This window comes from Dryobates pubescens, chromosome 1 (assembly GCF_014839835.1).
Source record: "Dryobates pubescens isolate bDryPub1 chromosome 1, bDryPub1.pri, whole genome shotgun sequence".
NCBI lineage: Eukaryota > Metazoa > Chordata > Aves > Piciformes > Picidae > Dryobates > Dryobates pubescens.
The window spans coordinates 18499362-18526903 of NC_071612.1; the positions used below are offsets into that span (position 1 = coordinate 18499362).

A 27542-nucleotide genomic window follows, 5' to 3' on the forward strand; every position below is an offset into this window, starting at 1 on the left:
CAACAGCCCCAAGCCACACTCCAGGCTTGGGCCAGAGTGGCTGGAAAGCAGCCCTGTGGGAAAGGACCTGGGGGTGCTGATGACAGCAGCTGAATGCAAGCCAGCAGTGCCCAGGTGGCCAAGAAGGCCACCAGCAGCCTGGCCTGGATCAAGAACAGTGTGGCCAGCAGGAGAAGGGCAGTGATGGTATTGCTGTGCTCAGCCCTGGTGAGGCCACAGCTTGAGTCCTGGGTTCTTTTCTGGGAGCCACAGCATAGGAAAGGCTTTGAGGGGCTGAAGGGTGTCCAGAGAAGAGCAGTGAGGCTGCTGAGGGGGGTGGAGGGCATCGTAGGAGGAACAGCTGAGGGAGCTGGGGGTGTTTAGTGTGGAGAAGAGGAGGCTGAGGGGAGACCTCATTGCTCTCTACAGCTCCTTGAAAGGAGGCTGGAGTGAGGCTGCTGTTGGTCTCTTCTCCCAAGTACCCAGCAATAGAACAAGAAGAAATGGGCTGGAGCTGTGCCAGGGGAGGGCTAGATTGGAAAGTAGGAACAATTTCTTTGCTACAAGTGTGGTCAGGGTTTGGAACAGGCTGCCCAGGGAGGTGGTGGAGTCCCCATCCCTGGAGGTGTTCAAGAAACCTGTGGATGTGGCTCTTCATGATAGTTTAGTGGTCATGGTTGCTGGGTGATGGTTGGATTGGATCATCTTAGTGGTCTTTCCCAACCTTTATGATTCTATACCTGCTCTCATCTTTTGAGTTTTCCTTACCATTTTGTGGTGTTCTTCCTGTGCATGTCCTCTGCAGTGGTGTATACAAGGCCCTTCCATTTCACCATGCCCTGTAGACAGACACATTGTCCCTGGAGTTACTTGCATGCTGCTGGAGAGTAGCAGAGAAGTACAACTCTTCAGCAGAGAGAGGTAAACCAAGTGATTTTGTCTCCCCTTGACCACATCTACTCTTTCAGTGAAAGGCTGAAAGAAGCTATCCATGAAACCAAGCTTGGAATACAGGCATCACTGAGCTGCAGCCAGAGAAGGGTCAGCAAGAGACAGCAAATCTCTCTGCCAGTGTTCCCTCTGACATCAGATTTCCCAGCCCCACATCTGGTCTCACATCACAACACACTGTCCTGGTTTGGTCCTGTTTTGGTTGGCTCAAATGGGTGAGCAGCACCCATCAGGCCATGGCTGTCCTGCAGGGAGCTCTGCAGTGAGTACACAGAGAGGGAGCTCAAATAATGTAACAAAATACACAGAGAGAGAGTTAAAAGGGCACAAATAAACCCAAACCCCAAACCAGGAGCAATAATGAGCAAGGCAGTTTGAAACAAGGCATCTGAGGCTGCAAACAGCATTATTAATGGAAAATGCTTCAAGTCATAGTAGGAGACTGGTTCAAAAGGGCCTTCCATGTAGCAAATTGGTTTAAAGATCTAGTTAAGGAATTAATGTGGCATTCAGAAGTGCTGTTGCAGTTTGCATTTAGCAGTCCATACATGCACCTTCTCTCTTAGATGCCTCTCACCTTCCATTTCAGCACAGTCTGATCACAGACTCACAGAGTCCAGCTGGAAGAGACCTCCAAGCTCATCCAGCCCAACCCTCCACCCAGCACTGCAGGGTCAGCACCAAACCATGTCCCTAAGCACCAGCTCCACACTGCTTGAACACCCCCAGGGATGGGAACTCCAGCACTGCCCTGGGCAGAACATTCCAAAGTTTGAGATCCCTTCCAGGGCAGAAATATTTCCTGGCACCCAGCCTGAACCTCCCCTGGGGCAGCTTGGAACCATTGCCTCTGCTCCTGTCCCTTGCCACCAAGGAGCAGAGGCTGTCTCCCCCTCACTGCAACCTCCCTGCAGGGAGCTGGAGAGAGCAAGGAGGTCTCCCTCAGCCTCCTCTTCTCCAGCCTGAACACCCCCAGCTCCCTCAGCCCCTCCTCTAGCCCAGGGGCTCCAGGCCCTTCTCCAGCCTGGCTGCCCTGCTCTGGACAGGCTGCAGCCCCTCAATGTCCTTCCTGCAGGGAGGGCCCAGAGCTGAGCACAGCACTCGAGGTGTGGCCTCCCCAGTGCTGAGCACAGGGGGATGGTCACCTCTTCTTCCCTCATAGCAGAGCTGCTCCAACCCCCTGATCATTTTCATGGCCTCCTCTGGACCCTCTCTATCAGTCCCATGTCCTTCCTATATTGAGGGCTCCAGAGCTGTACACAGTACTCCAGGTGAGGTCTCACCAGAGCAGAGTGGCAAAATCACCTCCCTGGATCTCTGGCAATGCTGCTTTGGATGCAATCCAGGATGTGATTTACTTTCTGTGCTGCAGTCTCACACTGCCTGCTCCTGCCCAGCTCCTCCCCCACCAGCACCCCCAAGGCCTTTTCCTCAGGGCTGCTTTCTCTCCCCTCCTCCCCCAGCCTGTACTGACAGTGAGGATTGTTCCAGCCCAGGTGCAGGACCTGCCCTTGCTCTTGTGGAGCCTCATGAGCTTCACCTGGGCACCAGCTCTGCAGCCTGTCCAGATGGACCTTACTGCACCTGGGCAAGTGAAGGAAGAGCACAAATGAGTCCCAGTCCAACACTTTGATGTTGTAGCTGATAGTGAGAATCTGCAAGGTGGTATTTCAAAGCCATGCTGAGGGCCATGGTTTAGTGGTGACCTGGCAGTGCTGGATTAACAGCTGGAGTTGAGGATCTGAGAGGTCTTTTCCAACCCAAACAATTCCATGATGCTATGAGTTGTTCCAGAGCTGTGGGGGCAATTAAGCAGTTCTGTATTAAAGCCTTAGGAGGCCTCCCAGCATCTCCCAGACCATGCCCTGCAGCCTCTCAGGTGAGAGCAGCACTGGCAGGTGCTTTCTGCAGGGAGCCCTGGCTGAGTGAAGCCAGCCTGTTCCACTGCCCAGCACTGCATCCTGCAGGGGCTGGGCAGGTCATTGCCAACACCTGCCAACAAAAGCTTCCCACAGGCAAATGAAGGTTGGGTACTGAAGGATTTCTGAAGCTGTTTCCAGCTGCATTTCACAGCAGGGTGCAGAGCAGTGAAACGATGGTGATGTTCTAGCAGGCTCAGCAAGCAGAGCACTCTTCTTCCAGCAGCAGAAATAGTTCCATTAAAGGTGGTCCTGAAGCAGTAAGCTACATCCTTCCACTCAGCTCCATGCTCTGTGGGCAGTGCTTCATTGAATTTACCTTGCAGGAGGATTACTTCCACAAAAATGAAAAGCCCCAGAGGTAAGGAGTGTCCTGTGCCCTCCGTGCTGGGGGCCAGGGCAAAAAGCCCTCCTGGCTGCACTCAGGGAGTTCAAAGGACGGTGGAGTCTCATTTGGAAGAGTGGAAATAAGACAGGAGTAGGGTGGCAGAAGGTTTGCAGAAGGATGAAGCAAGCAGCAGGGAGAAGACATAGGCTGGAGATGGGGTACACCTGGGAGCCCCTGATGAGGCCATGGCCACCAGCCTCAGGATGTGAGGGGCTGCTTGTCTCGGGGTGCCCCTTGGCTTGGTTGAGATCCATCCCAGCTCCCACCAGGAGCTGTGGTCAGGGAGCTCTCAGCCCCTTGCAATCCCTGAGCCTTTTGGTGTGAGGACAGAATCACAGCATCACAGAACTGTTTTGACTGGAGAAGCCCTTTGAGATCACCCAGCCCAGCCCACGCTCCAACCCTGCCCAGGCTGGGGCTAAACCGTGGCCCTCAGCACCACAGCTCTGCCTCTGGGAAACACCTCCAGGGATGGGGATTCTACCACCTCCCTGGGCAGTCTGGGCCAGGCTTTGAGAACCCTTTCAGTCAAGAAGTTTCTTCCAATGTCCGACCTAAACCTCCCCTGGTGCAATTTCAGGCCATTTCCTCACATCCTGTTGCTTGATACTAGAGAGAAGAGCCCAACCCCCACCTGGCTCCAACCTCCTTTCATGGAGCTGTAGAGAGCTCCTCTTCTCCAGGCTGAACACCCCCAGCTCCTCCCTCAGCTGCTCCTCCCCAGCCCTGTTCTCCAGACCCTTCCCCAGCTTTGTTGCCTTTCTCTGGACCTGCTCCAGCCCTCAGTGTCCTTGGAGTGAGGCCCCCAAAACTGAACCCAGCACTCAAGGTGTGGCCTCACTGACCACTGCCCTGCTCCTGCTGGCCACACCACTGCTGATCCACGCCAGGCTGCTGGTAGCCTTCTTGCCCACCTGGGCACTGCTGGCTCATCTTCAGCTGTTACCAGCACCCCCAGGGCTTTCCCTGCTGGGCAGTTTCCAGCCACTCTATCCCCAGCCTGGAGCATTCCTGAGGTGGCTGTGACCCAAGTGCAGGACCTGACCATGGCCTTGCTGAATCTCACACAGCTGTCCTCGGCCCACAGGTGTCTGGCATCAGCTCTGCTTCACACAAGGTGCTCCTGGGGCAGGGTTTGTGCAGGTGCTCCAGCAGCTGTGCCCTTCCCCAACAAGGATATTGAACCATCCTCACCATTTGCTGCCTGTCTGAGCTTCACAGCCCCCCGAGGCTCCCTTGTGCTTAGGAAGAGTTTCACCAGAGATTGTGGCCAAGGCAAAAGGAAGGCGTGAGCGCTGCTGCCTCTGTTCCCAGGGACGCTGCCCATCAGCACCAGCTCCTCCCCAGCCGGCACAGTCGGGTTAGGCTCGGCAGCCCTCTTCAGGCTCTGTGAAGGAAGGGCTGGAGCGGCAGGGGACGTTTGTTCAGCTGAAAATGCAGCCCCCCGAAGTGCCAGCCTGTGCCCCTCCTGCCACCCCAGCTCCTGCCTCTCTCCCAAGGCCTGGCTGAACTGCCCTGTTCTCTACAGCAGTGGCCACTTCGGGCAGCACACAGCAGCTGCAAACCACATCAGCAGACCCAAGACCCCCAGCAAACAGCCCCAGCCCCCAGTACGGCCCAGCTCAGCTCCTGGGCAGCAGGAGCTGCCAGCAGCACCACCAAGGAGACCTTCCTCAGAACTGATCCATGCAGGACTCAGCAGTGAACCACTCTGCTCCCTCCCTGTAAAGGCCCCTCTTCAGATGCTGTGTGAGGGGTCTGAGCCCCCCCCAAACTGGGTCTGAGCCCCCCACACCCTGCACCTGGGTCACGACAACCCCATGCAATGCTCCAGGCTGGGGGAAGAGTGGCTCGGCACAGCAGGACCTGGGGGTGCTGGTTGGCAATGGATAAAGATGAAGCAGCAGTGCCCAGGTGAGCAAGAAGGCCACCAGCAGCCTGGCCTGGAGCAGCACTGGTGTGGCCAGCAAGAGCAGGGCAGGGATTGTGTCCCTGGGCTGGGGACTGCTGAGGCCACTCCTCAAATCCTGGGTTCAGTTTTGGGGCTTTACTCCTAGAAGCACACTGAGGAGCTGGAGCTGGTCCGAGAGAAGGGCAGCCAAGCTGGGGAAAGGTCTGGAGAATAGGGCTGGGGAGGATCAGCTGAGGGAGCTGGGGATGTTGGTGTGGAGAAGAGGAGGCTGAGGGAGACCTCATTGCTCTCTACAGCTCCCTGAGAGGAGGCTGGAGCCAGGTGGGGGTTAGGCTCTACTCCCCAGTCTCAGATGATAGGATGAGAGGCAATGGCCTGAAATTATGCCAGGGGAGGGTTAGGTTGGACATGGAGAAAATTTTCTTTGCTGCAGGAGTGGTCAGGGATTGGCACAGGCTGCCCAGGGAGGTGGTGGAGTCCCCATCCCTGGAGGTGTTTAAGGAATGTGTGGCCATGGCACTTGGGACGTGGTTTGGTGGCCATGGTGGTGCTGGGTTGACAATTGGACTTGATAGTCTTAGAGAGTTTCTCCAACCTTAATGACTCTGTGATTCTATGAAACCATGCTTGAGCCTCCCAAACCATGCCTCAGCCCACAGACCATGCCTGAGCTCCCAAACCTTGCCTGAGTCCCACAAACCATGACTGAGCTCCTGGGGCCTCCAGGCCTGGGCCCTCCAAACTATGTCTAAGCTCCCAGAGCATGGCTGAGCCCTCAAGCCAAAGCATCGCTGAGTCCCCTAAACACTGGCTGAGCCCCCAGACCATGGCTAAGCCCCCAAACCATGCCTGAGCTCCCAAATTGTCCCTGAGCCCCCAAACTATGTCTAAGCACCTCAAACCATGGCTGAGACCCCAAACCATACCTAGGCACCTCAAACCATATCTGAGCCTCCAAACCACACCTGAGCTCTCCAAATACCACACCTGAGCCCTTCAGCCTGTGCCTGTGCTCTTTCCCCAGGAAGAGCAGCCTGAACACAGCAGCACCAATGCAGAGTTGAAAGCAGAGCCAAGTGCCCAGGCAGGACTGCAGCTACAAAGAAGGGGAAGACCTTGTCCATATTCATTAAACTGTGGCTTCCCAGCCCTTCCTGTCAGGGCTGGCTGCTGGAGTGAGCCTGGCAGGGCTGCTCTTCGCTGCCATCCTAAGAGCAGGAGCCAGGTACCAGGGCTGAGATGCAGCAAGGACCAAAACTGGCAGTCAGCACCCAGTGGCACATTTGGTAGAGGAAGGCATCCCGTAGGGGGTGGGAGCAGCAGGCTCCTCCTGGGCTCACCCCACAGCTCTGGCACGGGAGCAGTGGTGCTGGCTCAGCTGCTGTGGCTCTCCCCAGCCCACACAGGCTGCCAGCCCCAGCAACAGCTTTCCAAAAATCCTCTTTAACAAAGGGGGTTGGCCACAGTTTCTCAAGTTCTGTGGCCACCCTGGAGCCTGCTGCAGAATGGTTTTTATAAACATTTAAGCCGTTTGTAAACAAGGTTTCATAACTTGGCAGCCAGGCTGAGCCTTGGTTGTTCTTCACCCAGCACACTCTGCCACGCTGGGCACTGCCTTCTGTCTGCAGAGCAGGGCCACGAGCTCCTGCTAGCCCGGAGCTTCCTCCCTGAGTGGGTCAGAGAGGTTCTCCTGCCCCTCTGCTCTGCCCTGCTGAGGCCACATCTGCAATACTGTTCCCAGTTCTGGGCACCTCAGTTCAGGAAGGACCTCAGGGAACTGCTTGAGAGAGTCCAGCACAGAGCCACAAAGATGATGGAGTGGAACATCTTCCTTAGGAGGGAGCTGAGGGCTCTGTAGCTTGGAGAGGAGGAGCCTGAGAGGTGACCTCATTGCTGTTGAACAAGATGTGCAGGGTGAGTGCCCAGAGGCTGGAGCCAGGCTCTGCTGGGGGATGCCCAATGCCAGCACAAGGGGCAGTGGGGGAAGCTGAGGCAGAGGAAGTGCCATGGAAACAGGGGGAAAGATTTCTTCCCTGTGAGGGTGACAGAGCCCTGGCACAGGCTGTCCAGGGGGGTTGTGGAGTCTTCCTCTCTGGAGATATTCCAAACCTGCCTGGATGTGTTCCTGTGTGACCTGCTCTGGCAGGGGGGTTGGGCTGGATGAGCTTTCCAGGTCCCTTCCAGCCCCTGGCACTCTGTGAGTCTGTGATTCTGTGAGGGGAAGGTGCACCCAAGCCCATCGCTGGCACCAGGCTCAGCAATGTCTGTATCACCTCTCCCCACTGTGCTGCACTGGGGATCATAAGCTCCTTTGTTAGGAGGCCCAGGAAGCCAGTCCAGCACGGAGAGGAGACTGCCAGAGTGCTCTGAGTCTGCTCTCCTGATCGCTGAGAGCCTGTTCTGAAAGAGAAGACAGAGCAGAATTAAAAGTGAGGTGAACACTGCAGGGGAGACTCAGAGCAGAGGGATGTCTGCACAGACAGAGCTCACCAGAAGACACCCCTGGGGACATGCTTCTTGGAGCTTTGCAGGGAAGCTGCTGCCTGGCCTGAAGCAATGGCACAATCCAGACCTGCTGAGGCTTCCCCCTGAGGTACAGCCCTGGTGCCCCACCTGAAAAGGCAGAAGAAAGCTTCTGTCCTCATCCTTGTCCCCTCCGGGAGGCTCTGGTCCCCATGGGTGCTGCACCTCTGAGCCACCAGGCTCCAACACCATCCTCCAGCAGCTGCTCAGCATAGAATCATAGGATCACCCAGGGTGGAAGGGACCTCCAAAGGGCATCCAGTCCAACCCCTCGGCAGTCAGCAGGGACATCCTCCACTAGATCAGGTCGCACAGAGCCCTGTCCAGCTTCACCTTTCCTCAACCACCTGCCTGGGCAACCAACATCCTGCTGCCCAGCCCTCTGCTCCCATCCACCCTACCCCATCCCCACAGCAGCAGCAGCACAGGTCCCCGTTCCTCTCCCTCACTCTTTCCCTGGGCTTAGCTGCTTGCCCACATCCTTCAGGTGTTCCATACCTCTGGTAGAGGTCACCAAGTGTCACATTTCATCTCAAACCCTACCAGAAGCACCAGGAATTAAGCTGAAGGGTACTTTTCCTGACTGTTTCAGTTTCCACCCTTCCCTGGTGAGGATTTTGGAGTCTTACTGCAGCCAGGCAGGTGTGACCAGGCAAGATTCCAACCAGAACCCAGGGCACTTATCTCACAGAACACAGCAGTGAGCCCCCAGACTGCAATCCCAGACCCAGGGCAGGTAAGAAGGCCGCAGAAGTGCCCCTGCATCCCTCATGGCATTGCCACCTTCTACTTGGGGACCAAACAGAAAGAACCAGCACCCAGCTCTTACCTGCTGCTTCGCTGTCGGAGGGCAAAGCCCCCAGGGAAGGGCTTGGGAGCTTCCTGCTCTCTTCTGCCTGGTCAGAGGAGATGTGTCTCAGGGCAAAACTCAGGATGGGGTCTCTGAGGGGGCCATGGGGTTGCCCTCAGCTGGGTTGTGCTCGCACATGCTGTATCCTTTGCACCCCCCCCTGGCCACAGCACGTTGGGTCAGGCCCTGGCAGGTTGAGCAGGGCAGAAACCTGTGGTTCAGGTCAAGGTCTAGGAAGAGGCAGGAGTGAGGATCAGGCAGCAGCTCTGCTGGACAGAGACCCACAGCCCCTCCAGGCCTGGAGGAGGTGATTCCAGGAGGAAGTATTGCTATGCAGTGGCCGAGGAATGGAAGGTGTAGCCCCCATAGCTCATCAGACAAGGAGGAAAAAGGGTTCATAAAGAGACCCTCCCCAAGGGCTTGGGACAGTGCCCAGAGGGGAACAGAGCAAAACCTGCTGTAACCACAGGCAGGAGGGAATGCCACACTGCTGCCGGCTTCGCTGAAGGCGCCCAGCAGATGTAAGTACCAGGCTTCCCCTGGAGCAGCATTCTGCTAGGGAAGGGCTGGTGCAAAACTGCTTCCTTTTCATTAATTAGTGCCAGAGATGGGGGCTGCTAAATCCTGCAAAACCCACCCCGAGGGCTGCAGCCCTGCAGCCCCTACACACTGCCCCCGGGAGAGCTGCTGCTCCTCAGGCTTTCACCCACGGGTGGGCTGGGGGACAGCAGTGGGACATTGGGAGCCACCCCACTCCAACCTCCTGCACGCTCCTGCCGGCTCCCAGGGGCAGCCCTCACCCCATGCTGCGGGGGCTGCTCCGTGGGCTCTCGACAGCAGGAGGGGTTGCACAGGCAGCTGCCCTCTGCCCCGGGCCTGGCTCATTATGCTCCCAAGCACCGACCGTGCTGCAAACGAGCCCACGGCCTCCCTGTTCCGACACAGGGGGCACGGCTGTGCTGTCCCAGTCCTGGCCCGGTCCTGGCCCGGGTGGGAGCTGCTGCAGAGGCTCCGTCCGGCCCAGACCTTACCCACTGGCCTGAGGGTCCTGCACATGAGGGGATTCTGCACACAAGGAGATCCTGCACCACGAGGGGGGTCCTGCACACAAGGGGATCCTGCACATGGGTGGGGGGCTGCACACGAGGGGTCCTGCACACGAGGGGATCCTGCACACGAGGGATCCTGCACACGAGGGACCCTGCACACGGGTGGGGGGCTGCACACGAGGGGTCCTGCACACGAGGGATCCTGCACACGAGGGGATCCTGCACACGAGGGATCCTGCACACGGGTGGGGGGGCTGCACACGAAGGGGGGCCTGCAGACGAGGGGCCATCGGGGCCCGTCTCTGACGGGTGCAGGGACTGTCCCACGGCGCCGTCGGCTGCAGGACCCCGCGGGCCGCAGCACTGCGCACAGCCCTGGCAGGCTGAGCCCGGGCAGCTTTGTGCCGAGCAGCTGGAGGCGGCGCAGCGGCTCCGCCTCCCTCCGGCCGCCTGAGCCCCCCCGGCCGTGACGCAGCCCCGCAGCCAGCGCCTGAAATAGCTCAGTCCTGAGCGCGGCGCAGAAAATGGTGGCGGCGCCGCCTCGGCAGGCGCCGGCAGGGGCTGGCGGGGCGCTGCGCGGCCGCTCGCCGCCGGCACATCGCCCTCGGCTCCTTTCGCTCTGCCCGGAACGCGACGCAGCGCTTCAGCCGCAAGAGCGGAGAACGTCCCCGGCTGCTCGGGCACAGACACCCCGCTCCCTGCCGCTGGTCTCCCCTCTGCCCACCCGCCTCCGAGGGCTCCCCGGCGCCGCTTTGCTGGGGCGGGCAGGAATGGCTGTCAGCCGCCAGCAGTACAGCGGCACGGCCAGCCAGGTCAGCCCGAGGGGCAGCGAGCGGGGCTCTGTCCTCTGCCGAGCCCACTGGCGAGGCACGGACGGCAGCCTGGCTACAAGGCCAGCCGCACAGCCACGGTCCGCGGGTTAACTCTCGCCGGGGAGATGGGTCATGAGCTACGGGTGACATCGACGCCCAGCGGGGTGAGCGCCACCACCTTTACCGATCAGTTCTCACTCTGGGAACGTAAAGGTCCCTTTCTCACAGAGTCCTTTGGCATTCGCAGCCCACACTAAGCCCCCAGCCTTGGGCACCTGTCCTGGACACTGCACCCACAGGGCTGTGCTTGGACACAAAGAGCTGCTGCACGGAAAGGAGCTGGCCTCAGCCGCCCCGCTCGGAGCCCTTTCGCCGGGTCGCTGACAGGAAGCCCTCAGGCCGACACGGGCCGTACCGCACCGGCCCCGTACTGCTGGCATGCTGCAGGCCACAAACGTCCCGATGCCAGCGTGGAGCCGCAGCAGAGGCAATACAGCCAGAGGGGACCACCGGCAAAACACAAACCAGCAGCACCGACACCTGCACGGCCAGGACGGAGCTGCTGCCAGGTAGCTGTCCACAGGCTTGCCACAGGAGATGCAGGCAACCTGCCTACACATCAGTAACACCGTGAAACCTCTCAGCACATCAGAAAGGTCCACGACACGGGATCGTAGAATCATTTTGGTTAGACAAGACCTTTGAGATCGTTGAGTCCCACCACTCTCTAACTCTACCAAGTCTAGTACTACATTGTGGCCCTCGGCACCACATATTTGTGCCTTTGAAACGCCTCAGGGATTCAGCATCCCAGACCGTTAGAAGTGTTCTCCTTCACAGCTTTTAACCCTTTGTTCTGTGTACTTTCACTTTGTAAATGACATAGAGTCTGGATTTCCAGCTATAAACCAGAATCTTTTGGTCACATCTTGTGAGCTTAAAATGCAAACTGTGGCTGAAAGTTTCCATTTTGCACCCAAAGCCAGCTTTGGATCATGCACTGTAGGTGCAGCTCAGAGAATCACTGAATCATTTGGCTTGGAAAGAGCCCTTTAAGCTCATCCAGTCCAACAGTTCCCTAACTCTGCTCAGGCTGGGGCTAAACCATGGCCCTCAGCACCACAGCTCTGCCCCCGGGGAACATCTCCAGGGATGGGGATTCAACCACCCCCCTGGGGAGCCTGTGCCAGGCTTTGAGAACCCTTTCAGTCAAGATTCTTCTGATATCCAACTTCAACCAGTCACATTCAGTCTCTTTTTAAAAAACACTTCCAGGGATGGTGACTCCACCACCTCCCTGGGCAGCACATTCCAATGGCCAATTACTCTTTCTGGGAAGAACTTCTTCCTCACCTCCAGCCTAAACCTCCCCTGGCACAGATTGAGACTGTGTCCTCTTGTTCTGGTGCTGGTTGCCTGGGAGAAGAGACCAATCCCCACCTGGCTCCAACCTCCCTTCAGGGAGTTGTAGACAGCAATAAGGTCACCCCTGAGCCTCCTCTTCTCCAGGCTAAGCAACCCCAGCTCCCTCAGCCTCTCCTCACAGGGCTGTGCTCCAGACCCATCCCCAGCCTCACTGCCCTTCTCTGGACACCTTCAAGAGTCTCAATGTCCTTCTCAAATTGAGAAACCCAGAACTGGACACAGGACTCAAGGTGTGGCCTAACCAATGCAGAGTACAGGGCACAATGACTTCCCTGCTCCTGCTGGCCACACTCTTCCTAATGCAGGCCAGGATGCCCTTGGCCTTCTTGGCCACCTGGGCACACTGCTGGCTCATCTTCAGCTGCTGTCAACCAGTACCCCCAGGTCCCTTTCTGCCTGGCTGCTCTCAGCCACTCTGACCCCAGCCTCTAGCACTGCCTGGGGTTGTTGTGGCTAAAGTTTAGAGCCTGGCGCTCTGCCCATCTGTCCAGGTCCCTCTGCAGAGCCCTCCTACCCTCTAACAGATCAAATCCTGCTCCCAACCTGGGGTTACAAACCCTTACCTTTCAAACCCCCAAGCACCTGGGGTCAGTCCTTCCCCTCTTTAAACCACACCCCCTACCTCCCCCCCCCGCCCCTGCTGCTTCTGCCAAACCATCTCGCATCCAAACGTGGACAAAGTGAGAAGGCCGAAGCGTGGCCCCGAGCAAGAGCAGCGGCCCCAGTGTGGTCGGGCGGCCTTCTCCTCCGGCTTCCAAGAGTCCAGCACGTGGCCCCGCCACCTCCATGCCTCTCTTCAGGCACAGGGCCACTTCTATTGACACCTGGCGGATTAAAAGAGCCCTCTTGACAAAAAAGGCATACAGGATTTTATACTAAAAGAATAAAGATTTTTATTAAGCACTGTAAGTTGCATTCAATAGCCTTCAAAATACACCACACCACAATCCATCTACAACCAATCAAACCCAACAGTAGTTCATTCTTGCACAATCCATGAGTTGGGGCAGAACTCCCTTCAACTTACATTAAGATACCTACGTAGCTCTTGCGGGCAGGGCATGGGGAATTACACCTCATTTCTGATCACTAATGTGTGATGAAGAGCATCAGGAGAATTAGATGAAAACGAAGAGAAAGAAATGATTTCTGATATATATATTTTTTTTTTTTGTTTTTTCTTTTTTTTTTTTTCTCTTTCTTCTCTGCAGTACATTGAAGTTTGGAAACACTAACAAAAACATCAAAATGATACAGGTATCGTTTTGCTTATGCTAAATCCTCGATGGGGGGTGGGGTGGGGTGGGGTGGGAAAAGTTCTCAAGAACAAGCCATTTTGTTTCCTGCTACAGAAAAAAGGGGGGGGGGAGGGGGTGTAACTTTGTGTGTGTGTGTGTGTGTGTGTGTCGGTTTTTTTACTTAATGAAGATCAAAGCATATTATTTATTATTTATTATTATTATTATTACCTTTTTTTTTGTTGTTTTTTTTTTGTTTTTATTTTCTCCACAGAATTTCCATATCTTGCTAATATGAAGGCATTAAAAAACAGCAACAGAGAACAATAATGCAATACAGCAATGAGTACACCAGGGTAACGTTGATACTCAAAAAACGGCTAGATAACTTTTTCTTCTTTCTTCTTCTTCTTCTTTTTTTTTGTGGTTTTCTTTTTTTTCTCTCCTCTCTCAAAAACTCCATTTTTTTTTTTGTATTTTTTTTTAAACATTTTTTTTTTATTATTTTTATTTTTTTTTTATTACTTTAGAGAGTAAATGCAACAGAGGTCAATAATCACAAAATCGTTTTTCAAAGGTTAGAGCAAAGATCAGTCAATGACTAAACATAGTTAACATCTTTTCTTTTTTTATAGGACTAGTACTGATTCATTAGCGTCTCGTCGGTGTTTTGTTGGTTTTTGCGAATGGGCACGGTACTCGGAAGGATGGCGGAGAGAGAAGGACAAAGAACATGCATAATAGGAACTACACACTTTAAAAATCATGAACCATGCAGAAGTTCAGCTCAAAGGAGTAGCACTAATGGTCTACGTCTGATTTCCAAAACCACATAGTTCATTGATCACGGATGCATGGCGTTAAGTCACAAAAAAGGTTTTTCCCAGCGCATGGGCGGTTTGGTTTTTTTTTGTGGTGTTTTTTTTTTTTGTTTGTTGTTTTTTTGTTGTTGTTGTTGTTTGTTTTGAAAAGGTCGTTTAGCATCGTCTATGGTTTCGAGTTTTGTCTCCACTCACTACAACCTCGCTTGTTAAAAGCATGGATGATGGGCACTGAAAACCAGCGGAGCTGCGAGAACGCTCGAGGATGGGCTCGATGCCGCGGGTTGCGCATCGGAACACAAAAGAACCGCGGCAACGGTGATGAGAGTTAAAAGAAAGGTAGAAAGAAAGGAAGGAAAACAAACAAACAAACAAACCCAAAAGTAACCCAAAACCTGTGGTGGTTGTGCCTTTTTTTTTTTTTTTTTTTTTTTTTTTTTAAACCCCCCTCCTCCCCCCCCCCCCCCCCAATCATGAAATCAAAGCCTCAAAGAAAGCTTTTATTGTGACACGGTAATGCGAGGGAAAAAAAGAACAACACAAAGATTCAAATAGAACGGCGTACGTATGGTGCCAAGTACTACAAATTAATAGTTCAAGCTAGATATGCACTTAAAAGACTGCCACAATTTGTTTGTTTGCGTTTTGGTTTTTGTTTTCTTTCTTTTCTTTTTGTTTTTTTTTTGTTGTTTGTTTGTAATAGTTCAAAAACAAAACAAAACCAAAATCAATCCAACAAAAAACCTCTACCAGCTTTTGTCGTCACCAGTTTCAACTCTGCCTGTACTTCATCTTAAGTGCGGGAGTCAACTGCTCTTCATTCCCTTGCTTGGTGGTTTGTTGGTTTTTTTGGTGGGGTTTGGTTTTTTTTGCTTTTATTTTTCTTTTGGCCTTTAATTTTCCTTTTGCCTTTATTTATTGGCTTTTTTTTGCCCTTATTTATTTTTTTTCCCTTTATTTTTTTGCCTTTTTTTTTGGCCTTTATTTTTCTTTTTTGCCTTTATTTCTTTTTTTTTGGCCTTTATTTCTTTTTTTTGGCCTTTATTTTTCTTTTTTGCCTTTATTTCTTTTTTTTTGGCCTTGATTTCTTTGCCTTTATTTCTTTTTTTTTGGCCTTGATTTCTTTGCCTTTATTTCTTTTTTTTGGCCTTGATTTCTTTGCCTTTATTTATTATTTTTTTTTGGCCTTTATTTCTTCTTTCTTTCTCCCCCCCACCCCCCCCCCCAATCTCCTTCTTCTTTGTTGTTTTATTGTAGCGTTTTGGACTACGACTGGTTAAAACTGAAGCAAAAAAAACAAAAAAAAAACCAACTAACCAACCAATTTAAAAAAAAAAAAAAAAAAAAAAGAAAAAACCACCCAAAACTGTGCTGTTTGTTTTGTTTTTTGTTTAGATCTCTGACATCCAAAGAGGGATCCGAATTTCCAAAGTCCTCGGTTTTTGTTTTTGTTTTTTTTCTTCTCTTACGGAAAGGAAAAAATGTACATAACTGTAGGCTCTCTTTCTTTCCAGGTATTCCTAATCCTGACCCTTCCCAACATCCTTCACCCTCTATAAAAAATAAGTTTACTCTTCTTTTTTTAAGACAGTGGCCTCAAGAGCGTCATCTTTATGGCAAACACTGTCTGCATTTAGTGCATTTAAGTGAGGATTTGTATTGCACATTTTAGAGTCATTACTCAAGGCACTTTCAGACTGATTGGAAGCCCTGATGTCTCCTGTGTTCCCATTCATCTGGGAAGCTGGTTTTTCCTCATTCACAACTCCATTTTCAGCCAGGGATCCATCTGAAGACACAAGTGAGGACTTAGATTCCTCTGATTTTGACTTAAGTTCTTTGGCTACTTCTTCTGCTGAAGCAGCGTAAGGAGGTTTGCCCTGGGTTTTGAGAGAAGAAGACAGTTACTGGAGATCCGCGCCCCGGCACGACCGCACCGACCGCAGGCAGCATGCAGGACGCGCCAACATCGCAAGCTGCTGCAGTAGGGAGTGGCAGACCAAAGAAACAGCAGAGCAGGGAGGAGAAAGACATCTCTGAGGGCCCTCCAGCCATGCCTTTTGCTGCTCCTCCCGTGGTCAAATGCCCTTGGCTAGCTCTGGCGCTACAATGCATCTGGAGATGCCAGCACTAGAATCAATACAGAGCTTAACTCTGCTTCTTGGTTCACACAGAGCAGGATTTCAACCCAGAACCTTTTTAGGGACAGCTTTTAAAGGAGTGCAGGAGTTCCGTGCAGTATGATCTACCCTGGTCTAGTTGCTTCAGGCATCAAGCAAGTGACTTCGTACAAAAAGCAGACAGCAGAATCTTACAAGGCTGAGCAGAGCAGTCAGAGCCAGCTCTAGGCAGCATCAGGTGTGTTTAGTTTTTAGGTATCTGCAGCAACAATGACTCTTAGCATTTCAGAATCAAGGTAGGCTTTAAACACCACCACATAATCAGTAGGTTGGGTTGCTAAGAAGCAACATACTTCATGGTCATGCTCCTAAAGTCAAGTGCTAGGAAATGACTGAAGATAGATGTATGTATGTATTCTAAGTCTTCTACACCTCAAACAATGGCAGCCGGTGTCCTTGGGCAATCATCTTCACTTTCACACACTACAAGCAGCCTGCTTAGGCCCTCTCTGAACTGCTGGGAGGTCCTGCAGGTGACAGCTGTTGACCTCCAGTACCCCCAAAGGGCACAACCAGCTCTGAGGTAACACTGCCCAGGTATGCCTGGTGCATAAGGACAGCGACTCCCCACCAGGTGTGAATGTTCTTGCCAGGCTTTACCAAGTGCTCAGTCTGACTCTCAGTCTCCTCTTGTGATAAAGCAGCCATGGCTTTTATGGGGAAGAAGCACAAACTGCTGCTCTGTCAGGTTCTCCAACTTGTCTTCCTATCAGCTCACAGTAAGCATCAACTGCAGGGAGGATCTTGATGTAAAGATGCCTGAATCTGGCCCTGCACAGGCACCTTTTCCTCAGTGGCCCAGCTTTGTGGACAGGGAAGTACACTGGTGCCAGTTGGGCTGAACTGGTATCAAATCTACTTGTTACGCCTTGATTTTCCCAAGCTCTCCCTGCCAGGTGCACATCAATTCAGCTTTTCTTCTTCCCTGTAAAAGGCACAGACACCAGATCTAGCACAGTGCCTTGGTGACCCCCTGGGAGCTCAGGAGCAGGCAGTGACATTTTGCTTTCTTCCCCCTACCACAGGCATGAGTTGAGACCCAGATCCCTGTGATCACAGCTATCTACCAGCCAGATTCCATAGCATTCATTAAAATGTGAATACCCAAACTTGCTGACTGCCTGCCAAGACCATCCACCATCCACCTCAGGTACCGTCCCGACTGTGTGTACACCTGTAGCAAGCCTAGAACATTTGGGAGCTCCTTTTCAGGGCTTCCTCTATTTCCTGGGTGAAGGTACTTGGCAATTAGATACTTTCTAATTGACAGAGTGGGTTCTCAGTGGGCTCTCTTCTATTTAAAGACATAAAGCCTCAGAGACACAGGTACATGTGTAGACATCAATTTCTGGGCACACAGATTATACAACGAGGAAGAGAAGCACTTGTATTCTTACACAGCAAGTTTGACTTGCAGCTAATAGTTGCTTCATTATCCACTGGAGAAATGTCCTTCTCTCACTGTCTGATACCTGCAAACACCTCCTACTCTTCTACACTGATGTCTCCATGACAAATTGCACATCCATAGGATATATTTAAAGTTTTCCACCTATTTACTACCCACTCATCCATTACCACTGGGACTTGAATCAGCATTCAGAACTGCAGAGCAGCAAGAACAATGGAAAAGGGAGGGAAAGAGAACTCTGAAGCAATTGGCATTTAATAAGAAACAGCAGTTTGCTTCAGCTCTTTTTAAAGGAAAAGCCAAACCCCGAGAGCCACAGATTTTCATCACTGAAGTGAAGCTCTGTGTTCATGGGGGCAAAGAGCTGTCACTGCATACAGCTTCAGAGGGAGGCCTTATCTTTGGAGCCACACAGCTGCAAGGATCCTTCTACTGCTACTCCTTTTTCTTCCTGAGGCTGGACAGTGCTCCCAGGAGAGAGCCTGGGAAGGAGTGGGGGTGGGGACAGAGCTGCCTGGTTTGTTTCAGCTTTGTATTTCTCCCCTTTTCCTAAATTTTCTTCTAATTCCAGGGCTGGTCAGACCTGTGCAAGCACAGCCTTCCCATCAACAGACATTTTTCCACATCTCTCTTTACAACCCAGGTTTGCTTAAACTGAGATGCAACTCTAGCCTGTCATCCATCACTGCTGGTGCAGCTTACAGCTTCAGCACGCAGGCAAGATCACTGTAAGGAACACTTCTATCTTGTCAGTATTGGCTGCTCTGAAGTCCACACCAGACTAGCCTGCAAACTAGAGTGTTGTGAAGTCAGGCACAGGGCTTGATTACCTGAATTGCTCCCTGGCTTTTATAACCTCTCCCGTAGTACCTTCCGCCTCTTCCGAAAGTTCTTATCACCGGAGTGGAAATAACTCCTCTAGGACGCCTGGAAGATGGGAGGGAAAGGGAGAGAGAAGAATACAGATCAGCTTTGGTTAAAACTACTTCAGATTCAGTTTGCTGGAAGGCTTTTTTTCCCCCTAGCTTGGCTGTCAAGTGACTACCATTCACATCCCAGCTCAGAATTACAGGGTTCTGCTGCTTGCAAGTGCACGAAACCTAACAACCCTTTTGTTTTCACAGCAATCCAATGACTGTTTCTGCACTGCACTCTCAGAAACACAAATGAGTACTTTTAAGCTCTGCAAAACCATTTTCAGTGTCAAATTACCCTTACAGTGCTTTAAAAACAGAGCTCATCATACTTTCTCCTATAGAAACACAAAGCCATTTGAACCATTTCTCCCCTTTAATAACACATATAAACATGCCAGGCAGAAGAAGTCAGAGCAAAGGCAAGCAAGATCCAAAACTGCTTCAGTTTTGATGGGAGAGTGCAACATTATTCAAGAACCTGAGGGAAAGAGGAGGCTTCAGCCGGCTCTGACAGGGCAATTCACCAAGTTTGGGTGCTTCCAAATGGAGGCTTCCAACCAGGACACATCAGGTGGTAGCTTTTGGATTTGATTCAGTAAAGATTAGCTCAGATCAAAACAAAGTTTCCCTCAGCTAAAAGTATTTTAATGCCATCAACTGCAGCACTCGGCTTCCTTATCCTTACGTCAAGGCCTGCCTCTCACCTAGAGAGTCTTTCTGTTTTGGCTCCTAGAAACACACAACTGCTCCACTTTGCTCCTTCATCCAATGCCCCATACCAGAAGTCCCAGCACCACCACTGACCTCTCTCAAGCTGGCAGAGAGCAGCCAGGTGCTGCATCCAGCCCTGGTTTCTAAGCTGTGTGGGCTGCAGTTGCCTGGTTTGTGGCTCTGGCAACCAAGGGCAGCCGCAGTTCAACTGCCTCTCATTTCCAATCTACCCAACAATGCCACGAGGAGTGTGAGCTGTACTGAAACCTGCCTGAAGAGCAGGGAAGGTTTGCTGGAGTGCTCCCACCCCCCTGCTGCTCTGCTGGCAAACCTGAACTGACTCAGTGCAGAAACACTGCTCTCTGCCATCAAGTCTTCTCTCACATGCTGCAGACTCCCATCATGAGCAGTGAGAAATTAAATACTAAGATGTAAAAGCAACAGTGAAGAATGAACAGGAAAGGGTTGAGTTTGGTATTTTCACTCCCACTGCATTCTTCCAAAGGTTTTAAGAGGGCTTACCTATCCCACTTGCTTTTTAACAAGGTGAAAGTGTGCCCTTCCCCCCCTACTCAGAAGAAAGTCAGACTTAAATACATGGATGGATGGAAGGCCATCAAAAGCAACTGGTGTGATTTTACACAAGAACAACATCCAAGTTCAGTGCTGCGCAGAGACAGCGGTGACATGGTGCCAAAGCCTGACATGATCCCCTCAGCTGACATAGAGATAGAAATGATGAAACAGAAGTGTGCAGGAGGGGGAGATCAATTGCAGACAATGTGATGTGCAGTTTGCTGCTAGAGTTCTTCAGTAGGGCACAGCACCTGCCAGCAAGAACCTCAGCCCTTCAGCTGTCTGGGCTGAGAGCAGCACCAGCAGTCTGTCTTCCTATCAAGTGGTATTTTTAGTACCAACTGACAGAACAAACATCACACAAACACACACAGAAAAGAGAAGCTCCTTGCAGTAGTTTTCCCTTCTCTGACTAATTCCAGTAACTGCTCCTGTAAAGCATTTCACATCAGTAATGATCTGATGGCAACAGGAAGACCTGCCAGACAGCTGTCCTGTCTTTTTGAGGTGACAACTTTCACCTCAAGGTAGAATCATAGAAGGTTTTGAGCTTAAGGATCATGAGGATGACTTCAGTGGGCACAACTGGAAAACATGCAAGACTGAAATCACAAACTTGCTTTCACTGTAAAGCCACTGCAGCTCAGACCTTTGTGACAGCCTTGCTAGCGTGACCCAAACAGCCAGCACAGCTTGAGCAGAGAGATTTCAACTCGCAGAATCGTCGCATTGTCAGGGTTGGAAGGCACCTCAAGGATCAGCCAGTTCCAACCCCCCTGCCATGGCCACCTCACACTACAGCAGGTTGCTCACAGCCACATCCAGCCTGGCTGTAAAAACCTCCAGGGATGAGGCTTCCACCACCTCCCTGGGCAACCTGTGCCAGTCTCTCACCACCCTCATAGGGAAGAACTTCTTCCTAATGTCTAATCTAAGTCTCCCCTCCTCTAGCTTGGATCCATTCCCCTCAGTCCTATCAGTACCCTAAAATGTCCCTCCCCGGCTTTCTTGTAGCCCCCTTCAACTACTGGAAGGCCACAAGAAGACAAAGAAAATGTCAGATATTCGATCTCCTGACTCCAAAGCTATCATTGGAGATCTCTATTTCTCCATCACCAAGGTACCTCCAGGAGCAGTAACATCCTTTTGGGGATCTGACCACTTCTCAGGTTAAGGATGGCTCTCAGCTTAGGACCTTGCCAGTGTTGGCTCCTGGCTACTAATTTATATGGCTGAGCTAATGCATCAACTGCCTTTCTGTGCAGGAAGCCAGTGGTATGTACAAATATAAGCCAGAGCTTAGCTTGAGGTTGTCTCCAGACCATCACTCAGGGTGCCTCAGCCAGAGAGCAGTCTGAACAGGACACTCTAAATGACCCAGACCTGTTCCCAGACTGCACTGAAGTGAAGAAAAGGAACAAGCTTTAGACAGATTCTTCTGTTCATGGATCCTCAGAGAAACAGAACCTAGGAGCACTCACTGAACTCATTGAAATGGTGTAAAATGGCGTTTCATCCACCCACACTGAGGAGTCAGATTAAAATACCCAAAGGCTCCCAGTGCCTCCCCATACACCTTAGCTTAGCCCTGCTCTCAGCTGCTCTCCTGGAAGAGCACAGGAGTCCCATGGACCCTGCTGGCCTGCACAGTTAGCTGACAGCTGTCTGAAGCATCGAAACCAGCACTGGATGCTGATGCTCTGGCAGCTGCATCTCATTCTACAGAATGAAATGCTCCCACCAAAATCTGCTCCCCTCAAAGTGTGGACTGCTCTTACCCCAGCACTGCTTTCTGCTGAAGCTTTTAGTCCTTCTTGCTGCTGTTCTTACCTCTCCCTGCACCCACACCAGCAGCTCCTTCCCCTGCTCCCAGGGCTTCAGATCCAGCCATTTCCTCACTCAGCCCAAGTAGACAGGCACTCCAACAGCTCTTGCTGACTCCAGCACTATGCTTTATACTCCACATTTGATTTATTAATGGCTAGAGAGGCAACCACATAGTGTAGACTTGCTCCTTCAGATTGCTATTTGCTAGCTCAAGATGGCATAAGCATACCCACTCTGCTCCTTTAACAGAGCTGAAGACAGACATAATAGATAAACAGCTTTACTTTGGGATTGTCTCCTCTAATAGCCTCAGTCCTAATGAAAGAGAAGGCACAGAATGATCAAGCCTATGGGAAAAAAAGACAAACCAAACCAAACTCTGAAAAGGAAAGGCCTAGGTATTTTTTGGTAACAAAATATTCCCTTTCCAGCAACGTTGTGCACCTGCAATTTCAGCAGCAGGGAAATCACATGGAAGGGCTGAAGGAATGAATATTCTTTTAAGCACATCTCCCATCACGACTGTAGCACAGAACTATCAAACCTAGAAATGTCCTTCAGCTGCTTTCTGCTTCACAGAGGAATTGCATAATGAAGTTATTAAACATTTTATCACATAACTTAATACACGTTCTACCATGGCACAGAAAATAATTGAGTGCTGAAATAGTTTGGGCTGGGGGTAATGCATTTATTGATTCCATGTAAAGAGAAAGCCCCCAGGTCATCTCCTCCTGTCTGTGCATTCAGCTCTCTCTGTGTACCTCTATCTCAGATCCAGATTACCTGCATATAAAAAATGTTTATACTCATCTGAGTAGCTGATTAAAAACATCTTAAAACCAATGAGTATAACTTCTACTCAGTGGGTAAAATTTTCTTCATGCAAGGACCTGGGGGTCCTCATGGATGGGAGGTTCACCATGAGCCAGCAATACGCTCTTTAGGCCAAGAGTATTCTGGGGGGGGATTAGGAGGGCTGTGGTTAGTAGGTCAGAGAGGTTCTCCTGCCCCTCTGCTCTGCCCTGCTGAGGCCACATCTGGAATCTTGTGTCCAGTTCTGGGCCCCTCAGTTCAGGAAGAACCTCAGGGAACTGCTTGAGAGAGTCCAGCACAGAGCCATAAAGGTGCTGAAGGCAGTGGAACATCTTAGGAGGAGAGCCTGAGGGAGCTGAGGGCTCTGTTGCTTGGAGAGGAGGAGCCTGAGAGGTGACCTCATTGCTGTTGATCAAGATGTGCAGGGTGAGTGCCCAGAGGCTGGAGCCAGGCTCTGTTGGGTAATGCCCAATGCCAGCACAAGGGGCAGTGGTGGAAGCTGAGGCAGAGGAAGTTCAATGGGAACAGGAGGACAGATTTCTTCCCTGTGAGGGTGACAGAGCCCTGGCACAGGCTGCCCAGGGCAGTTGAGTCTTCTTCTCTGGAGATATTCCAAACCTGCCTGGATATGTCCCTGTGTGATCTGCTCTAGGTGACCCTTCTCTGGCAGGGGGGTTGGGCCGGATGAGCTTTCAAGGTCCCTTCCAGCCCCCAGCATTCTGTGTCTGTGCACCCTAAAATGTGCTTGCATGCAATTTCCCATGCCCCCAACTTCTCCCTCTTTTACTTTTCTCCCCCATCAGTAAATTTCACACTTCACAAGACTGCACTTACCCTCTGGCTGGGCCTCCCACAGACACAACCTGCAGAGGAAATGGCCCTCTGCCCCCTCGTCCGCGTCTGCTTCCAGCCCAGTGGCCGACTACAGTGCCGGCAATTTCAAGTTTCCCTCCCTGAGAAGGAATAGGTTGGACTCCTGCACAGAAAAGCAAAAGCAAACCTTGACCTTCATGATCACAACAGTAAAGTCACAAATACATGGTTTGCCCAGATGGTATCATTTATAGAGTCTCCTCTTTTGACACTGGCAGATTCTCTCTCACTTTGCAGTCCTTCAGAACTTTCTTTCCCCCCTTGGCATCCGAGTGTGGAAAGTGGAATGACCTTACACAAGCACTTCACTTTCAGGAGCCAAAAATACACTTTAGAGAAGCATTACAGAACTGCAGTGAAATTTTACAAGCTGCCTGAAGATTGGTTGGGTTTTTTTCTTGAATTCATAGCATCATTCCAGTTGGAAAAGACCTTTAAGATCCTGGAGTCCAACCATTCTCTAAGCCTACAGGTGCATTCTTAATGAAGGAGGTTTAAAGGCACTTTCAGTGAACACCAAGCATCAGCACAGGGCACACAGACTGTAATTGCCATCATCAATTTACTAGGCAGATCTGTGCTAACAGAAGTTGGTATGAAAATACAGCACTTGAAGTGTGAAAGGTAGGTTTAGCCTTCCCCTACCAAGAAAGCAGCTGAAGTGGCAGTGGTCTACAGTACAAATCCATCTCCTATTCAAGTTGCTGTGTTTTCCCCTTAAAAAAAATCGACTCTGGGGCTTAACACAGATCTCAAGGAAGCCAGGTGAGTGCAACTGAGCCAGACGCTCCTGGTGAGACCATCAGCACTGAGAGGGTTATGGACACAGCACTGATGCAGCTGTGATTAGCCTTCCAACATGAATATGCTAGGAACTGATTAAAGGCAGAAAGGTTCACACTTCCCTGTCTGAGCCTTTCGGCCTCAAACACACACAGCTTGCAGGGGCAAAGTTACTCACACGACCAAGCATTAGAGAGAGGTTTGCTCTTAGGACAAAGCTCAGAGGCCAGAAACAACAGCTCAGTATAGGGGAATTTTTGACCCTGTATGGGGGATTAAAATTAATGCTTCCACTGTCCCACCTCGTACAGGAGGTGGGCAGCAGGCACACAGGTAGGTAGGTAAATCCCATGCCTGTGTCTCCACCAGCAAAGGGGGGAGCAGGGAGACCCAAGTCAAGGATTTCTGTATTGGGCCGGTCTAGCAACAGCTCAGCCACTCCGAGTTTTAGAGAGCAACTGTTAATGCAGTGGAGCAAAGCTGAGCTGCTCGCAGACTCCATCACTGCACCTCGCAGCACAGGACACAGACCATCTCCTTGGCTCTCACAGCTACCCTGTGTTGGAGAAGGGTTTCTAGGCATAAGAGAGGCCGGTGCCTGGGGGGGGGGGGCGCTTGCGGCAGGGACCTGGGAGAGCAGAGCGGAGAGCAGCCTGGGCAGGCTTCTAGAGAGGGAGAGCTGAGACAGTTAGGGAGAAAGGGAGACTGGCAGTCAGCAGGAAAGCCTCAGACCAAACCGTGAAGTGAAGGAAGCTGTTGCCAGAAGCTCTAAGAAAAGGGTTTTGGGTATAATTACCGCCCTGAAACTTGCTAGTCCTGTTGCTGTCAGTGCCAGAGAAGGCTCCGGAGTGTCCTGCCGCTGCCGCCACCCGGAAGGCCCGGTAAGCGCCTGTGGCTACTGTTTCCCCATAAGGGCCTCCGAAGCCATAGACTCCTGTTAGACCCAGGGTAAAGAAAGACATGGGAAAAGCTGTGAGGGGGCCAGGCATCCGGGAAGGCCCCCAGCAGAGACACTGCTGCCTCCTTCCACCCTTCCGGAGTCAGCAGGGAGGGCCCGGCTCCTGCGGGCACTGCTGCGCCGCAGCAGGATGCCACCGCCCAGGGAGCCCTGGCCAAAGCTGTCCTGCTGCCTCAGTGAGCGTGGGGTCTCTTCTCCAAAGAGCAGGCCTCTAGCCTGGCTTTGGAACAGCCATCCTGACTTCTATGGCATGACGAGTGCTGCAAAGGCTTGTGAGAAGGGCTTGGCAATGAGGTATGAAGCCTACGCTTGTGGCACCCCACAAACATCTTATTCCCAATGTCCAGTATCAATACACCTATGGGCCACGGTACTGGAGAGATCTGGAGAAGAGGAATGACTCCAGAAGCAGCCTGGAATGGTACACACCTAAGGGTGCCAATGGTTAAATAACTGTAACAAAACAGAGGGCTGGGGAGGAAAGGTTGTCTTTAAGCCTGACAGTTAAACTGTGTCCATTGATTTGGGCATGCTTAATATGTATAAACATCTGAATTTTGAGGCAGTGTGCAGTGCAGATAAGAGTCTTTTCGTGTCACCCACTGTTGATCCATTCCTTCTTTCTGTTTCACAGAGCAGCAGTACAAATATTTTGATCTGGCACAGTCACTAACCATCCTGATGGGAACACTCAGCAATACAACATATTCCATATTGCTAGGCCGTGGCTAATGAAGCTAACAACCAAGTGCAGTGACTAGCACATGCCAACACATGCCAGCTGCTTGCTTTGATGGATGTTCCCCACAAAGCCGAATGGGCAAATCAGTTTGGAGTTGTGGGAGAGGGAAAGGCAAGATAACACCACCGCAGCCTGCACGGCTGCCCCAGCACTTACCAGCAAAGCCTCTCCCCCTGCCCTGAGGTGGTGGGACTGGCCCAAAGTGTCGAGGATACATAGAAGCTGGATAGAAAGGCATGGCAGGTGGAGGTGGGAAAGGGAGAGGATGGTTCTGCCTGGAGAAATTTAATCCTTCTAGGATGCTCTGACGCATCTTTTCAACCTTGGCTGCCTGCTCAGCCTGTGAATAAGGAGAAGGGCACAGAGGTTAACATTCCAATCTCAATTGCATCAAACTAGGTTTACAAAACAAATCCAAAGACAGCAGAACAACAGCAGAGTGGTAACTACTGCAAACAAGTCCCATAAAGCTAGCCAGAAAATTACAGTCATCTCCCTTGCAGATTACTGCTAATAGTTCAATGACACTTGAGCTGTTCTCAAGAAAACCTTGATGCATTGCCAGAGAGGTGGGAGCCTAAATCCTGAGACTGTGTGAAGCTGGTAATGAGGAAACAGTTTACAAGTTAAAAAGGGTTTTTCAGAAAGGAATATAGAAACTCCTGTCTAGAGCCTCCTAAACACTTAAAGCAGTCCCTTACCTTCAACAGAGTAATTGTCACAAACAGGGATTGCAAAACAAAGTCTCTGTGAAGAGGCTAAAGCATGCCTGGAGGCTATAAACCTGAGAGGGACCACAGCCATCACCAATATTTAATTCATCATCAGTGTCCTCTGAGTCAGAAATCATACAATGGCTTTGGTTAAAAAAGCCCTTCAGGATCATCCAGCCTAACCATTCTCTAGCTCTGCCAAGGCTGGAGCTCAACCATGGCCCTCAGCACCACAGCTCTGCCTCTCTGAAACACCTCCAGGGAAGGGGATTCGACCACCTCCCTGGGCAGCTTGTGAAAAAGTTTCTTCTGTCCAAGCTGACCCTTCCCTGGCACACCTAGAGGCCATTTCCTCTCCTCCCAGCATTTCTGACATGGGAAAAGACATCAACCCCAACCTGGCTCCAACCTCCTCTCAGGAAGCCAGCAGGTCCCCCCTGAGCCTTCTCTAGATAAGAAGCTGTGAATTGTTTCATTAGCGTTCACACCTTCCAAAAAAGTTAGAGCCAAACCATTTTCATCAGATTCCTGGTTTTGTAATTGGGCAGTAGGTGTGCATGATTGCCATACAAAACACTAACTCCTTGTGCTTTTGAGATGCTCCTAAGAAACAAGAGAAGGTTTTGACCTTAAGGATCATGAGAGTGACTTCAGTGGGCATGACGGTAAAGTTTATGAGATGGAAATCACGAACTTGCTTTCACTGTAAAGCCACACTGCAGCTCAGACCTTTGTGACAGCCTTGCTAGTGTGACCCATACAGACAGTACAGCTTGAGCAGAGACATTTCAACTCACAGAATTGTAGAATTGTCAGGGTTAAGTTGCTCACAGCCACATCCAGCCTGGCCTCAAAAACTTCCAGAGATAAGGCTTCCACCACCTCCCTGGGCAACCTGTGCCAGTCTCTCAGCATCCTCATGGGGAAGAGCTTCTTGCTGACATCCAATCTGAATCTACCCATTTCTAGTTCTGTTCCATCCCCCCCAGTCCTATCACTCCCTGACACCCTCAAAAGTCCCTCCCCAGCTTTCTTGGAGCCCCCTTCAGATACTGCAAGGCCACAAGAAGGTCTCCTCAGAGTCTTCTCTTCTCCAGACTGAACAACCCCAACTCTCTCAGTCTGTCCTCAGAGCAGGAGGTCCAGCCCTCTGTTCATCCTTGTGGCC

At 51.5% G+C, this 27542-nt stretch overlaps 1 protein-coding gene across 3 annotated transcripts in view; it reads right to left on the reverse strand.

The window, feature by feature from the left end:
• Positions 1–15205: 15205 nt before the first annotated feature.
• Positions 15206–27542, reverse strand: part of FAM120A (family with sequence similarity 120A) — a 60038-nt gene continuing 47701 nt past the window's right edge. For 2 of the 3 annotated variants that reach the window (XM_054162093.1, XM_054162085.1), the window contains exons 14-18: positions 25818–26001; positions 24758–24895; positions 23140–23281; positions 18289–18385; positions 15206–15747 (exon numbers count right to left, since the gene is read on the reverse strand). In XM_054162093.1, coding sequence (XP_054018068.1) covers positions 15436–15747; positions 18289–18385; positions 23140–23281; positions 24758–24895; positions 25818–26001 — 873 coding nt within the window. In that variant the 3' untranslated portion in view covers positions 15206–15435. The remainder of the gene's footprint in view (positions 15748–18288; positions 18386–23139; positions 23282–24757; positions 24896–25817; positions 26002–27542) is intronic. The other variant, XM_054162102.1, reaches the window with a different exon arrangement.